We start from the raw sequence: 16,668 nt of genomic DNA, 5'->3' as shown, positions 1-16,668 counted from the left end.
AGAAAAGGTGATAGCGTTCAGGCAGGTCAAAAATGAGAGCTAAAGTAGAATACTGCATTGGCATGGTGCGACTATTGTTGACAGTCAGAACATTTTTGCGTAATCGAACAAAAATACACCACTTATGCACATCGTTTAGATGTGGGAAGATCCATTATTTACGTAACGCAAAAATTAGGCATTTTCAATCCCCCTTTTCCCCTATGTCCAACTTTTTGTATGGAATATCTGAAAATTTTGTATGGATCGTCACATTTCGCTCAACCTCTAAGCATTACATAATTTGTGGATGCTCCCTGTTCAGAACACAAAATTTGAAGTTTAGGTTTTCTATTTAAATATGTTTTAGCGTAAAAGCAGAGTTATTTGAAGAATTAATAGCCGAAATAAATGTGAACTTGCGAAACCCTTGCCATTGCATGACAAATTTCAAATGTTATTACTTTTATACCCTTGTTCACTACTTGATTATCGCTGAAAAGAGCAGATACCTATATCGAATATCTGCGGAATAAAGCGTTGAAATATATTTGTAAACAGCCTTATGACTTTTTTGAAATTGTTTTGCTATGTTAAAATGTTTTCATTATTTAGAAAACTGAGCCAAATTTTAGTTGATCTGGATGAGCGTGGGAGATCTTTTATATAAAAGACAGAATCACCGTCTTTGGCCAGAGGTCGCACTGGTTGGACACTTGATATCTAGCATTAGACAACGGACAGGATATTCTCAAAACACCCAGTGAATCAGTGGAAAAGTTTTCTGCTTACCAGGGCAGGAATCGAACTCTCACTCCACAACGCATACATCTAGATGACTGACGTTACTAACAACTCGGCCAGGAAGCCCACTTTTCTACTTAAAACTAGGGACGTTCCGATACTTCAAAATATCAATATTTGATTCGATACGATAATAGAATCAAAGTATCGATATCACCGATATATTGGAATGAAAATATCGATATATCGGAAAATCATATGATATTTCAGAAATGAGAATATTAAGAATATATTTGCTTTAGTTATTTAATTACTATAGTATTACCATATTACCCCTTTACAATAATTATTGGAAACTTTTTTTTTCTGTTACTTAATCCAATCTAGAGTGTGCCAGTCCAACAATTATCGGCGGCGGCGTTCGTCGTAGTTTTACCGGTAGCGGAAGCATTTTCGGCATGATACTATCTCACTATCTCCCGTCCGCTCGAAAAAATCAACTGAAGTTTCGAGAAATTTTCTCTCTTCAGAATTTTCATCGAAGTTTTTATTCTAATTTAATTTTCAAAGAAAATTCAGCATTATCACGAGAAAATCCATTGACATTGAAAAGGAAATTCTCATAAGCTTTCACGAGAAATTATCATTTTGAATTTGGCAGGAAATTCTCTTAGGTTTTCACGGGCATTCTTCAAAATTTACGCAAAATTGCCATCCGTAAAAATATCATCAACATTTTCATTAGAAACCCGTAGAAATATTTGGAAATTTCTAAGGAAATTCTCTTTAATTATTAGGGAATATTCTTTTGAGCTTTGGAAGGAAATTTTCATACGTTTTCCAATTCTTCGAAATTCCCATTTCCACAAATATTTTTCTAATAACTAAACAAAGTTAATTTATCTAATCTGCCATAGGAACATGTCTAATATATACATAATTGAATTCGCATAAGGATTCAAGTATCAGCGGTATGACAGATGTTGCACAACGGCACGTCTATGTAAAGTGGTGAGTTGTTAAAACTATTTGTGATGGCAGCGCACATATCACACCATCCACGCTACCGAGAAAAAATATCTTAACCATTAACAATACGGCATTTCAAATTCAATTTGAAGTACTTTCTTTCGCGAAATACATTGCAATTGATTTCCGTTTGTGTTACTTTGTTCTGATTCAATATATCGATATCGAAAGCAAAAATATCGATATGACCAATATATTGAAAGCAAAATATCGCTACAAAAATATCGAATATCGACAAAAATATCGATATTCCGATATATCGGACGTATCGGAACGTCCCTACTTAAAACTAATAACAAACAGAAAGGACACAAGTGCAATAACATTTTCCTACTTCGATGAATGGTTGGCAAATGAAGCAATTTCATTGCTAACAAACGATAAGTGGACTTCTTACTTTAATATTTATGTAAATTGTTCAAGAAAGAAAATACAAATGTGTACCAGTGAGGCTTTGTTCGTGTTTTAGGGTGAATATTCATTATTTTTAATTTCACGAGAGGCTTACATTGCCAACAATCAGATTTTTTCCTAGGATTTTAAGATATTACAGTGCACGTGAGTTCAAACTGTATGAATTGTTCATAGTGAGTATCATCTTATCTTGGCACCCTGTACATTTGATTACCTCTGAATTGGTGTTGACACTCTTGCGCTCCTATTTTTTGGCCAGTGCTCAATGATACAACGGCATCCGGTGCTTCAACACAAAGTTGTCTTTGATAAGGTAAGAGACCAGGAATACGTGAGCAGAGCACAGAGGACGTAAAACTTTCGGCGAGTCTGAAACAATAGATAAAATAGAAGATAATAAAAAACTTGTCATCATTTTTTAGAATAACGTAAACAAATAATATCAAAACACAATTTTGTACCCAAAGATGCTTATTTATAGTAAGTATGTAGTTCGAGTCTGCCACAAGCTGGCCAGAATTTAGCTGAAGAAATGAAAAAGTATTATCTTCATCATCCATATTGTGGAAGACTCGACTGAAGAAAGAGATATGGCTTTATCTTCGATAAAAATCTATTACGCTATTACTATCAATATGTACTCGAAGAGAAAGTTTACTAAAGTGCGCTTTCAATTACATATCCCTAGCGTTTTCACACATATTTCCTATAGTTAAGGTGATTCAAACGAGCGCAGATTTTAAAAACAAACTTTTGCAGCCTAGTTACCTCAAAAACAAAAAAAAACAGAAATAATTATTGAGCTCTTTTAGTGGAATGTCTTAAACTGTAAAAACTCTTGACAAGTGAAAAAAAGAAAAAAAAATGTTCTAGAGAAAAAGAACAACGTTAATATCTAATACGCTACCAACTTACCATAAACCATTTAAAAGTAAGGGCACTCCAATAACAATCGACTTTGGATAGGTTCAGATGATGTTATATATGGAGTTGCGCGAAGAGTGAAGCCAAGTCTACCTATCGAACTGTCAACCCGTTTACCTGTCGAGCAAAGTGAACAAATGCTTGTTGGTAATGCGGAATTATTAACGAGTAGACGAAAATAGCTCAATAATATCAAATGATGATTAGATAGCAAAATGAAATATCGACATGATTGGTATAAGAGATAAAAGATCAGACGATAATATAATTATTTTTAACTAAAATATCATGAGGAGATCAAGTTTTCGTTTTTTTAAGAATCATGTGCCATTCGTTTGTTCTTATCCATAGCACATCTTGATATTTAAATGATATTTCAGTGCAAATTTTTTATATTGTTGCCTGTTCTTTTATATCTTATAACAGTCAAGTACATGTAAACATTTGATATTGTGTTCATGGCTTCTGCCCGGATTGTCATCGCCTTATGATTATTATGGCGAATAAAAAAGCAATAACTAAAATGTATTATATTCGTTTTAGAAGCAACTCAGAACACTTCAATAAACTCCCCAATAAAGTGGCAACAAAGACCTCACTTGTTCGCACACTATGGATAACTTGGTGATCAAATTTAAAACCTTTAAAAGTGAGCACTCCCGTGAAGTGACTTGAAAGGTTGAACAAAAATTGAAGTTGCCAACATAATAACATGAGTTGAATATCCTTCTGCATCAGTGTAAGCAGATCTTCCTTGCCTTTGCCGTAGTAAAATGCGCGGATACAAAGCAAAACCTTGGGTTTGGGTTTGGTGCATAAATACAGGAGCTCTCATACAGTCACGATATGTATAGCATATCATGAGAAACGTTGTACCCAAGTTATACCAATTATGAACATATTCGAAGGAATGTACTCTAAGATAATTATTTTTGAAAACGTGCAATGGGTAATGCCTGAGACATAATCAAGAGGTGCACGAGGTGGAAAATAGTTGATATATGAGAAAATACTTTGCCTTCATATACTTTATATTATTATTTATTTTATTTATTTAGTTAACAAACAGATAACACTGAATTGACATTTTACGCCACAATACACGGTTCGAGCCCGCATCTCTCCTTCTTAGAATGCGCCCAACGCCCCCCAAGTCGTTTTGTACCTGGTCAGCCCATCTCGCTCGCTGCGCTCCACGACGTCTTGTACCTGCCGGATCGAAAGCAAACACCATTTTTGCAGGGTTACAGGGCGCATTCTTGCAACATACCCTGCCCATCGTACCCTTTCGGCTTTAGCTACCTTCTGGATACTGGGTTCGCCCTAGAGCTGGGCGAGCTCATGGTTCATTCTTCGCCGCCACACACCGTAGGGGATCAAAGTGTGCCGCCCTACGAGTAAGACGTGAAAATCACCGCTGTCATTTTTTTTCGTTTTCTGAGGACTTCTTTCAATCCAAAAACTTAATCAATCATACTTACACTAGTGAAACCCAAGGTGAAACTCAAAGTCGTAATTACTGATTTTCAACTAGTTGGTAATGTTACAACCGCCCCGCCCCTCTGCTCTTCCTGTTCCATCAAGAAAATTACTACAGAATAAACCGTTTATGAAGGATGACAGGCAACAGTTTTCATCGGGTCTCAGATGGATTATGGTGAGACCAAACCAATATTGTTCTACACTATCTTTCGTTTTCTATCTATAAGGTTACGATATTTTGTGTTACTTTTCGGAAGTGTTTCGCGTTGCGCCCGGGTTTGATTTTGAGATTATGCTGATACCATGTTCACTTGATTTACAATCGATGAATAGTCGGACTAGCTATATGATTCTACTATGCTTCGCGAATGTTGTTAAGTTATGTTAAAAGTTTCTTTCTGAAATTAAATCTACGGGGAGCATGTTTCTTAATGGTTTTATGGGTTTGAGCAGACTTTATGTACCATCGATGGCGACGATGTTTATGACTTTAATATTAGTATTCTTTTTTTTTTTTATTTGGCGTCATTGAATGGTTTAGATGTTTACTGATTTTGTTGTCCCTGACCATTATTTTGCTAAAACTTTGAAAGTTAACATTGTATCTTATGGCTTCATATTGGAAGCTAATATCAGAGCCAATATCTTCCTTTTCTGTTGATGTTCTCTGTTTTCATTTTGTTCGAAGTCCATTAACGGCTAACAACAATTGTATGATTTTAACTCTTTACAAACCGTCGTAGCACTTCTGTACCATATAATGAATGTTCAATTAAGATTTTCCATACGTTGACAATATTTATTTTTTGTTAGATTACCATTTCTATGCAGCATACTACTCATCAGTCTTGAATAAATAGCACCATTCATTGTATTCAAAACATTCATGATGCTTGAAATAGATTCTTTTTTTAATTCATCATGAAAAAGATACATCTCAGTATGTTAAACCCACTAAATTTCACTCGGTTCAAAGTTGAACGGAACATACTACACATGCTACATGGTTGACATCTGCACATCACATGTTCTTGCAGCTGTCGGATCATTACCAAAATTCAATTTAACTCATAGTTATTGTCGATTTCTGGCCAATTTCTGATCAATTTCTAGCTTCGGCTGGATATATACTAAAATTGGAACGATACAGAGAAGATTAGCATGGCCCTGCGCAAGGATGACACGCAAAATCGTGAAGCGTTCCACATTTTTAATTCATTTGTTGATCAAAATCATTATCATATCAGGGGGGAAGGGGAATTTAATTTCTTTTTGCTCTTTTTTCGTTTCAGAGAGCGAGCAAAGGCGCTTAAACCTATGCTATTAGCCAGGGCAAGGCTAATACCTTCGCCCCATCCGAGGAAAATCATCGGCAAGGATAATTCTTAGCAAAGTCACTCCCAACGTATTTCCACAAATTTTCTATCATTTGCTTATAATGATACTCCTAAACCACATACCCTACCCACCATCCAATTCCTTGACATCTATGAGGACGTCGGTGAGTCGCTGGCCTCTCGTTAAGTAAATGTCATATCATCATTTCCTTCCTTTTCCTAGTAACGGAGGAGATGGGCGTGGCCGGCAATGATAGCTTTCATGTTTTATCATTTTGGACCCCCAATTGGATTTCCATTGAATCCCAAATGGAAATCCATAAGCAATTGGGGTAAGAAAGGTAAAGAATATACATGACAACTATCAGTATGCAATCTACGAAATACTCCGTTACAACTCAACGCAACGCAACGCAATTCTTCGCCGCCACACACCGTCAAAGATGGTCCTAAGCACCCGTCTCTCGAATACCGTGTGGGACCGAAATCCATCCACCTTATGAGATATCAATAAATTTAAGAGGGTTAAAGGTAATTAATGTAGAAATAATTTATCTTATCCTGTTCAGATACTTGGCAGCAAGCTTTTATGGTATAGAAATGAAAAGAAGGCTTTGAAATTAAAACAACAAAAATCAGAAACAAATGGCCACCCATCAAACGCGGAGTTTTTGCCGCCATTTTGTTTTCGGGTAGAGCATATTTGTATCAAAAGTAACTGTCCTTTGATTGCTAATTGCAAATCATTACATAAGATAAGCGAAATACAAATCGAAGGGATCGCTTCTCAAGGTGCGTATCGAACTATTTACAGTTTTAGTTTAGTCAATCAGACTTCTTCAATCTTTGCCTACTTTAGGTAAAAAATAGCTGTACGGCTTTTGATCCTTTAATTTGAAATCCGTCCACGGTGGACGGTACCATGGTAATCCGAGTGCTGCAAATCCTCCTCGAGCATTGTCCATGTTTCATGTCCGTAGAGGATTATCGGTCTTATCAGCGTCTTGTAAATGACTCATTTGATGCGGTGGTGATTCTTTTTTGACGTTAGTTTCTTCTGGAGCCCGTAGCAGGCCTTCCACAGATGATGCGTAGATGTTCAAGTGGTAGCGTAGAAAAGCATAGGACGGCCATAAAGAATTTCGAGTTGTGCTCATATTGCATAACACCGTCGACATGTTTCTACTTTTTGGTGGGCGTTCACAAATTACGTAAGCGCAATAATGGATCAGTTAATTTATTTATATAGACCGCAACTCTTTATCTGACCCGCTCCATCATGTGAGATTTGTAACATTAATAAGTCCTTTATCTCTCAATGGATTTTAAAGATTTATATATCAATCGATTCGCAAACTCTCTACCAATTTGCCAATAGTATTGAAAGTTTTGATTATCAACGCTAAACTATTGAGAGGATCGAAGTGTGCCGTGGTCGCGAGTGAACGTGTTTTTTTTTTCTGCGTTGCAGCTTCCGTCATTTATTCTGTTTCATTTCAAAATGACAGAAAATTTTAATTTTGAATTAGAGGACTATCTAAAAAGCCTTTAAATCAGCATGGTGTTTAAAATGACAAACTGATTTGCTTTGTTATGTGTGCCGCGCTCGCGAAGATTGAAGATTGGACATCATCAGGATAAATGGCTGGTCGAGAGAGAAATTCGATTTTGGTGAGATCAACCCAAATACCTTTAGGATAGCTGTATAGTCTTTGTATAGGTCTTTCTTATTGTCTTCTTTAAATAGAGGTTTCTATACGCTTATTAATTCAGAAGTAAGGGACACTCCATTAAGCTCTTTTATTTAGAAATTTGTTCATTGCTTCGTCGCTTTTCCCATCACCTCTAATCTTTCCTCGTCCCGTAGTGTGATGTATGGATGTTTCCTAAGTGCATGCAACAATGCATTTACTAACTAAACATGCCTTTGCTTTTGAGGCAAGCTAATTCTACTCAAGCGCACTAAATTACTGAAAGGTGAACGAAGGTGGAAAAAAAATTATTATTAAATGTTGTCATTCAAAACCACACTTTTGACTCGTACAGACAATAATTTCAACCCACTCTCGCTCTCAAACGTACAACACTTTTATATAAAATCTATAATAAACTTATAATATTGTCATTTCCTTACAAATGGTTAGATAATTTGCTGATCTGGTTAACCGGATCTTTCAAAAAGTGAGCTTCGAATTATTCACTCAGGATCCGGATCATTTAAACGGTTCCGGATCTGAACGCCCATAGCCGTTGATATAGTGGTCAATCACTATCCCCAATTGCAGATTAATGCGTAGAATTGATTGAATTTGCTCCTGCAAAGTTTTTTGTGAGTTTGCCCCGGTTTGTGCACAGCCGCAGTATTTTAGCTTTACAAGATTTTATTTGTGGATAGGTCCAAATCTTTAAACGGTCGAACATGAATGAACCCTTTAAGTTGTAGTTAATGTACGTGTTACAAGAATGTTCATAATATTTCATGATTTTCATAATTTTTGACGGGTTTAATCTAGATAACGAATGCAGGTAAGACAGATATGAAGCAGTGAAAGTAAGTATCTAATATGGTATATTTTGATGGTCTGATTTTACTTGTTTTTCATCGCTTTATTCATTCATTTTTTTTTTTTTTCAGAAAACAAGTAATGGCGGAAAAAAGTAAAAGAAAAAAGATCAGAGTGCGTTTTTGCCTTTCATGTATTATTAGATATGCAGATTGTTCGCGAGAATCAGAAGTTTTTGATCTGCTTGTGCGATCGATATGTGAATAGATTTAATTAATCGCAATCTTGAAACATGCCTCACACGGATAAACTCGTAAACTCATTAAAGGGTAAATTTTCACCCATTTCGGGGAATAAGTGGATCTACTCATTTAATGAGTAAACCACGATATACTCATTTATGAGTAAACGCAGTATATGTCAAAAAATGTTGCATTTTTACCCATTTTTCAAAACCGATTTTTGTTGAAAATGGGTAAAAAACTCTCATTTTTGAGAATGGAGCCAGAATGGATAATAAACAAATGGGATTTGTTGCAGTTTTAATGAAGAGCACAACAAATAAAATACTCAAACTAATTTATTTTATTATGATGGTGCGTAATGAATACAATTATATTTTTTAAATCCAGGTAAACCTTCGTCGTGTTGTGGTTGAAGATGCATTTCCTACGGTTTCGATCCTGATAAATAGAAAAACGAACAAGATATTATTGAGATCTTGCAAATGTTTTGAATTACTTACGTTTAAGCTTCTCCATGGTTTCCGCGTATAATCCGGTCACTAAGATCCTTTAAACTTCTGGAACGCCGCAGCACGCAGTTGGGAGCTAATTTTGATACGAGAAATTCACAAGACTTTTTTCACCCATTTATGGGTTTACAAATAAACGTTTTCAAAGTCGGTCAACATTCTCAAAATGGGTGTTTTTTCACCCACTTCAAGTTGTCAAATTTGCCCCATTTTTTGACAGCTCAATACAAGATCCAAAAATGGTTATATTTTTGCTCATTAGTGGGTTTACGAGGTTATCCGTGCAGAGACGTTTATTTAGGAGTATTAAATTTTCTGTCAGAATTGAGTGAAAAAAAGTAGATCATGTTTGTTTGTTACTTGAAAGACAAATGTTCAGCATTCAGAAGTCACGTACAGTCGTGATTTATTCAGTAGGCAGAACGATCGGCCGGTCATCACATAATTTGTTTTGCTTTGTGCGGTTAGCAGAACGATCGCCCGATCATCGAAATGTTGTTCTGCTTTGTGCGGGAGAGTAAAATAATTAGAAAGTGAAGATTCAGTTCGCGTCAGTAAGCAGAACGATCGGCTGGTCATCGAAAATGTTGTTCTGCTTTGTGCGGTTAGCAGAGAGATCGGCTGGTCATCGACAATTTTGTTCTGCTTAGTGCGGTCGGTAATTAAAATAATTAGTGTTCGTTCGATTATGTTCGATTGATCAAACTACACGCTATACACGGCATACCGTTTACCAAAACGAACCCTGCTTCAATACCTACCCCATGTATCCAACATCCCAGTGATTTCTCGTGGAAGTGCAGATGACTCGTCGGCTTCCATCAAAGCGAGTATCACGTCAACATTCTCCTACCCATTCCTTAATTGACCTGCATTCGGACACGGCCGGCGCTGGTATTGCTTAATATTTGGGTCACCAGTTCTTACACATTGAGGATGATGTTAGTCCCAAACATCATCTGTTGGTTCTCTGTGTAATTACTGCCGACCTGGCAATAACGGAGTAGCAACCGTGGGCGGTCAATCATGCTCATGCTCATGCTCATGCTCATGCTCAACGCTAAACTATTGAAAATTTTATTTCTTTAATGCATCATTCATCTCCTGTACAGATGTAACTGCCTACTTTTAGGGTATTATCAATTTTGGAACTGGGGTGTATGAATGGGGTGATCCAGCTGCTATACAGTGAGGTCTCTATCCCCACACAGAGTGGGAGGTGCTGCTAAAGCTAGGTAGTAGTGTCAGTGGGATGATTTTCTCTTCTATATAGAGCGGAATAATTGAAAATAAGCCTCCGGAAATAAAAATGTTGCATAATAATTAATATATTGAAAACTTACAATGATTTTATTAAAAAAAAGCATGTTACATCAATAAAAATCGTTTGAAAATGCCATTTGTCTGAACAAAACTCGGAAATTTGAGTTTCCTAAGGGGCCGTACACATATTACGTAAGCACTTATGGGGGGAGGGGATCGGTCAATATCTTACGCTCCATATAAATAAAAAATCATTTGTATGAAAAAAATCTAACATGGGGGAAGGGGGGTCGAAAAACCCGGAAAACTGCTTACGTAATAAGTGTACGACCCCTAATGAATTCTTGGTGTTTTCGGAGGTAAACAATACAAACTTTTCAAAATAAAATTTCGTTGAAAAAAATGTATGCACTTATGGTCCATACTACCCACACCAGAACGTGTCCGTTTTACCCCAACATAATCCAATTTCTTGAAAAATCTTTAAAAAACGAATTTTAAGATAAAACATCAGTTCAATCCGTACACAATCTTTGGATAGACTATGTTTGAGATCCTGAGCATCGTGCGGATTAGTTTTGCCGATTTCTGTTTTAAAAGCTTAAATACTGCACATCAAAAATTACATCACCATGGAATTTAATTCCACTACTTTATTGTACCTTTGACAGATACGTATTTCGACCCCAACAGTAAGGATGTCTTCAGTGTCTCTTACTTGACTCGACTGGAATTAAATAGGATGGTACAAACTCGTCTTATGACAAGTGAATACATTCCACTCAAAACTTAAAATACTTTTTCATTTCAATAAATAATAAGGATTATAATTATATAATGTTTCAACAGATTAGAGAATCCGGATGGAACCATTATCCATTATCCAATTGTTAATTGTAGCTAAACATTCGGGAGTTTTTGTAGGCAAAAGTGACCTCGGACTGGTCACGAAATACCAGGCAGTCTGAAACGGGTCACTGGAGCTGCAAAAGAGCTATCACTTTCAAACTGCCGCTTTAAATCTGACTGTTAAACCATGTTAAACATACAGCTTTATTCCATAATATTACTGCCAAACAGTGGGGGTTAGATTGGACGCACATACAGTTCTCAGTTAGGATCTCCTAGCCTTCTGCTAAAAGTACGCTTTTCGAGCGACCCTGTAGGCGTGTACTTAAAAGCCGTATTCGACATAGAGATATCGCACACCCAACCAGGAGATGGCAGATTTTAATACAGTTCTGCATAAGAACCTTACAGAAACTGTATAATAATTGGGCATATACAATTCTGTAAGCTTTTTATACAATTATTGTATTAACATAATACAGATTTGTATTATTTCAATACAATATTTGTATAAAAAGCTTACAGAATTGTATATGCCCAGATTTTATACAATAATTGTCAAATTTGTTTTTTGGGTGCACCTTCATTAATTAGTGACATTTGTAGGTCACAATAAACAACACTGCTTCACACAATAGTTTATTAAATCTTGACACTAATCTTTGCAATTGTAGGTATATATATATAACCAGTATTGGATAAGGAAAGCAATCAATGCTTTGCAAACACACTATAGTCATAAATTGTCTCTGGATCTAATTGGATGAATTTCGAATAAATCACTCAAAAGCACTAAACTGTACAATTGCTCAAGGATGGGACAAGCTTAATGACAAATCCTGCGGCGTGCATGGTCAAGAGACATATGATCAATGTTGTTCGCGAATCGAAAGTGATCGGTGTGTAAAACACCATGTCCTGGTGGCGTTATGCAGATCGAACGGGTGAGCCCTACATGCTTACTGCTCGTAGCCCGCTGTGAGTTCATACCTACTGCCGGTTATAAATCAAAACACAAGCCCACATATAAAGACCATCCAGACAGCCGGCAGCGCGGATCGACTCCGGAGGAGCACCAGGCAGCAGCGTGATCCAACGCAGCCAGCCAACATGATATCTTCAGCTCCTCGTAGCATGCGAGAGAAACAAAGTCGAAAGGAATAATACAAGTAGTAATAAATGTAAATATTTATGTTTAATAATATGGTGGAAGAGATACGATCAGAAGTTTGCAAGATATATGTGTGTAATCGGAACCGCTGAAAGATAAATTTATGCTACCAATCGCGGCGCTCTGTCAGACAAGAGAAGTAGTTAAGGAATATATGACTTTGCCAAACTAGAACTAGGTGGAGGCAAGGTATGTGGCATCTCTGGCGCTAGGTATGAGAATTTTAATCGAATTTACTCTGTATTACTATAGAGACAGTAATACTTATATGGTGTTGTATTGATTCGCCGAGCGAATGGCTGTAATATATACACGAATAAGAATTAAGTATTAGGGCGATTCGAATATGACGTCCACTATTGTTTGATATTTCTAGACCCCCTGCCCCATCTGTCACGCTTTTGGTATACCTAGTATATGTACTGAAAAAATCATAGACCCCCTCCCCATAAGGCCTGTGACGTCATTTTTGAACGACCCCACTTCTGAAAGAAAACAATTTCGGAAGTAGCCGAAAAAGTAAAAGCAGTGGAGTTTTTTGCATCGGTAAGAAGAGTGAAGGTCTTTGTGAATTGGATTCTGCTTTTAGGGTTTTGATCACGGACCCAACAACACCGATTTTTTTTCATAATGGTTTTGACAGTTTTTTTATCCCCCAGTGTCAAATTACCTCAATACTGATTTCTTTTTCTGTGCGCAAATCTTGAAGGTTTACGTTTGTTACAGGCAGTACTGGTAGTTTGCGTGGTCGTCGTGTGAAAGCGAAAACAGTTGCATTTTCATTTTCAAGCGACCAAATGAAAATCAAGCAGGTTTCCCGGTCACCTGTCACATTACAAGCAGCAATGATGGGAGTGTTGCTTCGTTTTGAAATCTAAATTTCTAAATAGTTTTAATAGATCCGTGCAAATAACGATGACTATCCGATAAAATGATTATATTGTTCCTGAATTCCGAATAAGAAGTAACATTATTAAAGAAGAAACAGTTTGTTTACAATAGTTTAACCCTTTTGTTACCGACAAAAAGACACCCTTACGTTACCGACAGGATACCCGGGTACCCAGGGACTTAAAATGATCATAACATTGTTAGTTATTCACCGATTTTGACGATTCTGGTTGCTACGGATGCAGGAACTTACCCGCTATTCGATACATGTTACAGAGAACCGATTCGGATTACCTGGTAATCGGAATTCCAGATTAACTGGGCCAAGCCCCAAAGTATGTGTGAATTGAAGATAAATATTCAACCAAATGAAGATTTCTTGCGTCATGACTAATAAACTTCGTTGCAAATTAAAAGAATATAACATAACTACGTTACAGGACCATCTTATGAACTAATCCCGGAACGGTTATTCCGGAAACAGGTTCCCGTCGGGCCCAAAGTGGCCACAAACTTATTTTGAAGAAACCCTGGCAATATGGGTATCAAAATTCATGAAATTGTTTCGGAAGCATGATATGATAAGTAATTGGACCATAGGATGGTTTGACAACGGACCGGTCATCCTGGAACAGGTTCCCTTGGGGCCTAAAGTGGCCACAAACTCATTTTTAAGAAACCCTGGTAATATGAGTATCAAAATTCATGAAATTGTTTCGGAAGCATGATCTGATAAGTAATTGGACCATAGGATGGTTTAGACAACGGACCGGTCATCCTGGAATAGGTTCCCGTGGGGCCTAAAGTGGCCACAAGCTTATTCTGAAGAAACCCTGGCAATATGGGTATCAAAATTCATGAAATTGTATCGGAAGCATGATCCGATAATTAATTGGACCATAGGATGGTTTGACAATAGATGGGTATCAAAATTTATGAAATTGTCTCGGAAGCATGATCTTTTGGGTTATTAGGCCATAAGATGGTTTGACAATGGACCGGTCATTCTCAAACAGGTTTCCGAGGGGACGCTCATTTAGAAGAAACACTTGCTATCTTCTTTTTCCGTTATTTCTTGTCAAAAAGACTTAAAAATTCTTGACAGTTACTCAGAAATGATGTATAATGAACCACACTGTAAGTATCATTGGTGTTTGCTGAATAATTTACAAAAATAAAACGAACGACTAAAATTTTCAAATTTTTTTGTGGTGACAAAATGGGTCAAAAACGTGACAAAAGCGGGACGTGATAAAATCGGGTCGAAAATGTGATAAAGTCGGAGGTAGATAAAATCGGGGTGTGACAAAATCGGGTCAACACTGTTTAACTTTTCACTTCTCTCTGCTCTCTTCTCATTTCTCTCATTTCACTTTTCACTTTTTACTTTCCACTTCTCACTGCTCACTTCTCACTATTCATCCCTCACTTCTCATTCGACCCAATAACCAATCGGCCTAACAGCCATTCAGCCTGATGACCCAACATCAGTCCCATCTTCTTGGAAAAACATGTTTCCGAAAATATTCCAAGAATTTCGATGCCAGGGTGTCTTCTAAATGAGTTTGTGGCCACTAAACGCCTTTCGGGAACTTGTTCTAGGATGACTGTTCTGGTTGATATCCATCCCATGGTCTCAACTACATGAAAAACATGTTTCCGGAACAATTCCAAGAATTTTGATACCCATATTGCCAGGGATTCTCCCAAATGAATGGTCACTGTAGGCCCTCCGGGAACCTGTTCCAGAATGACCGTTCCGGTTCATATCCATCCTATGGTCTCAACTACATGGAAAACATGTTTCCGGAACAATTCCAAGAATTTTGATACCCATATTGCTAGGGTTTGTTCTAAATGAGTTGTTGGCCCCATACGAACCCTCCGGGAACCTGTTCCAGAATGACCGTTCCGGTTCATATCCATCCTATGGTCTCAAGTACATGGAAAACATGTTTCCGGCACAATTCCAAGAATTTTGATACCCATATTGCTAGGGTTTATTCTAAATGAGGTTTTGGTCCCTACGGGCCCTCCGGGAACCTGTGACAAAATGACCGTTCCGGTTCATATCCAGCCTATGGTCTCAACTACATGGAAAATATGTTTCCGGAACAATTCCAATAATGTTGATGCCCATATAGCTAGGGTTTATTCTAAATGAGTTTTTGGCCACTACGGGCCCTCCGGGAACCTGTTCCAGAATGACCATTCCGGTTCAAATCCATCCTATGGTCTCAACTACATGGAAAACATGTTTCCGGAACAATTCCAAGAATTTTGATACCCATATTGCTAGGGTTTGTTGTAAATGAGTTGTTGGCCCCATACGAACCCTCCGGGAACCTGTTCCAAAATGACCGTTTCGGTTCATATCCATGCTATGGTCTCAACTACATGGAAATATGTTTCCGGAACAATTCCAAGAATTTTGAAACCCATATTGCTAGGGTTTATTCTAAATGAGTTTTTGGCCACTACGGGCCCTCCGGGAATCTGTTCCAGAATGACCGTTCCGGTTCATATCCATCCTATGGTTTAACTATATGAATAACATGTTCCCGAGACAATTTCAAGAATTTTGATACCCATATTGCCAGAAATGAATTTGCGGCTACTATAGGGCCCACGGGAACCTATTCCGGGATGTCCGCTCCGAGTCCATATGATCACGTGGTCCTAATACGTTGGGAAGTCATAATCCTCGATTTTTTTGCTGAACTGGTAACTCAGGATACAAGAAATCATCATTTGGATTCTATAAGATCAACTTTTCCATTTTTGAGACATGTTCTAGCAAATCCGGAACTCCGGTAACCAGGTAATCCGGATCGGTCCTATGTGACATGGATCGGATAGAGGATGAATTTCTTAATCCATAGCAGATGGAATCGTCCAAATCAGTTGAAAACTGACGAAGTTATGGTCATACCAAAACGTGGGTACCCGGGTACCCTGTCGGTACGTTACGGGGTAAAAATATTCAGAAGCCCCTCCTCAAGCCCCCCCCTTACTGGATTTTCATTTTCGTACCACCCAAACCTTAATTTTGCCGAGTTTGAAGATGTCACGGAGTTTCAATTTCCTGCGATGTTTAGAACCCTAAAAAAATTTCACTTGAAAACGAAAAAGGTACCCGGGTACCCTGTCGGTAACAAAAGGGTTAATGCGCTATCATGAAACAAAAATCTGTGAAAATTTGGCGGAATTCTTTTCATTGTTTATGTTTTTTATGAAAGCAGGAGAAAATAAAATGGACCTCAATGAATCTCAGTGAAAATGTAAATCTCAGTACTGGTTACAGGAGAAAATAATGTAAAACGGCTT

The 16,668-nt window shown here is 37.4% G+C and overlaps 1 protein-coding gene and 1 non-coding gene across 28 annotated transcripts in view; one reads left to right on the top strand and one right to left on the bottom strand.

The window, feature by feature from the left end:
• The window catches only part of LOC134211865 (protein Wnt-2), an 82,199-nt gene that overhangs the window by 29,073 nt on the left and 36,458 nt on the right, over positions 1 to 16,668 (bottom strand). For all 27 annotated transcript variants that reach the window (XM_062689217.1, XM_062689213.1, XM_062689211.1 and 24 more), the window contains one exon: positions 2,381 to 2,535. In XM_062689217.1, coding sequence (XP_062545201.1) covers positions 2,381 to 2,535 — 155 coding nt within the window. The remainder of the gene's footprint in view (positions 1 to 2,380; positions 2,536 to 16,668) is intronic.
• On the top strand, positions 5,681 to 5,784 carry LOC134218670 (U6 spliceosomal RNA). The gene has a single exon (XR_009981433.1). It is a non-coding gene; the product is annotated as a U6 spliceosomal RNA (small nuclear RNA).

This window comes from Armigeres subalbatus, chromosome 2 (assembly GCF_024139115.2).
Source record: "Armigeres subalbatus isolate Guangzhou_Male chromosome 2, GZ_Asu_2, whole genome shotgun sequence".
In the NCBI taxonomy this organism is placed as follows: Eukaryota; Metazoa; Arthropoda; class Insecta; order Diptera; family Culicidae; genus Armigeres; species Armigeres subalbatus.
Note: the sequence above shows the minus strand (reverse complement) of the source record. Positions and strands in the feature narration are given on the sequence as shown.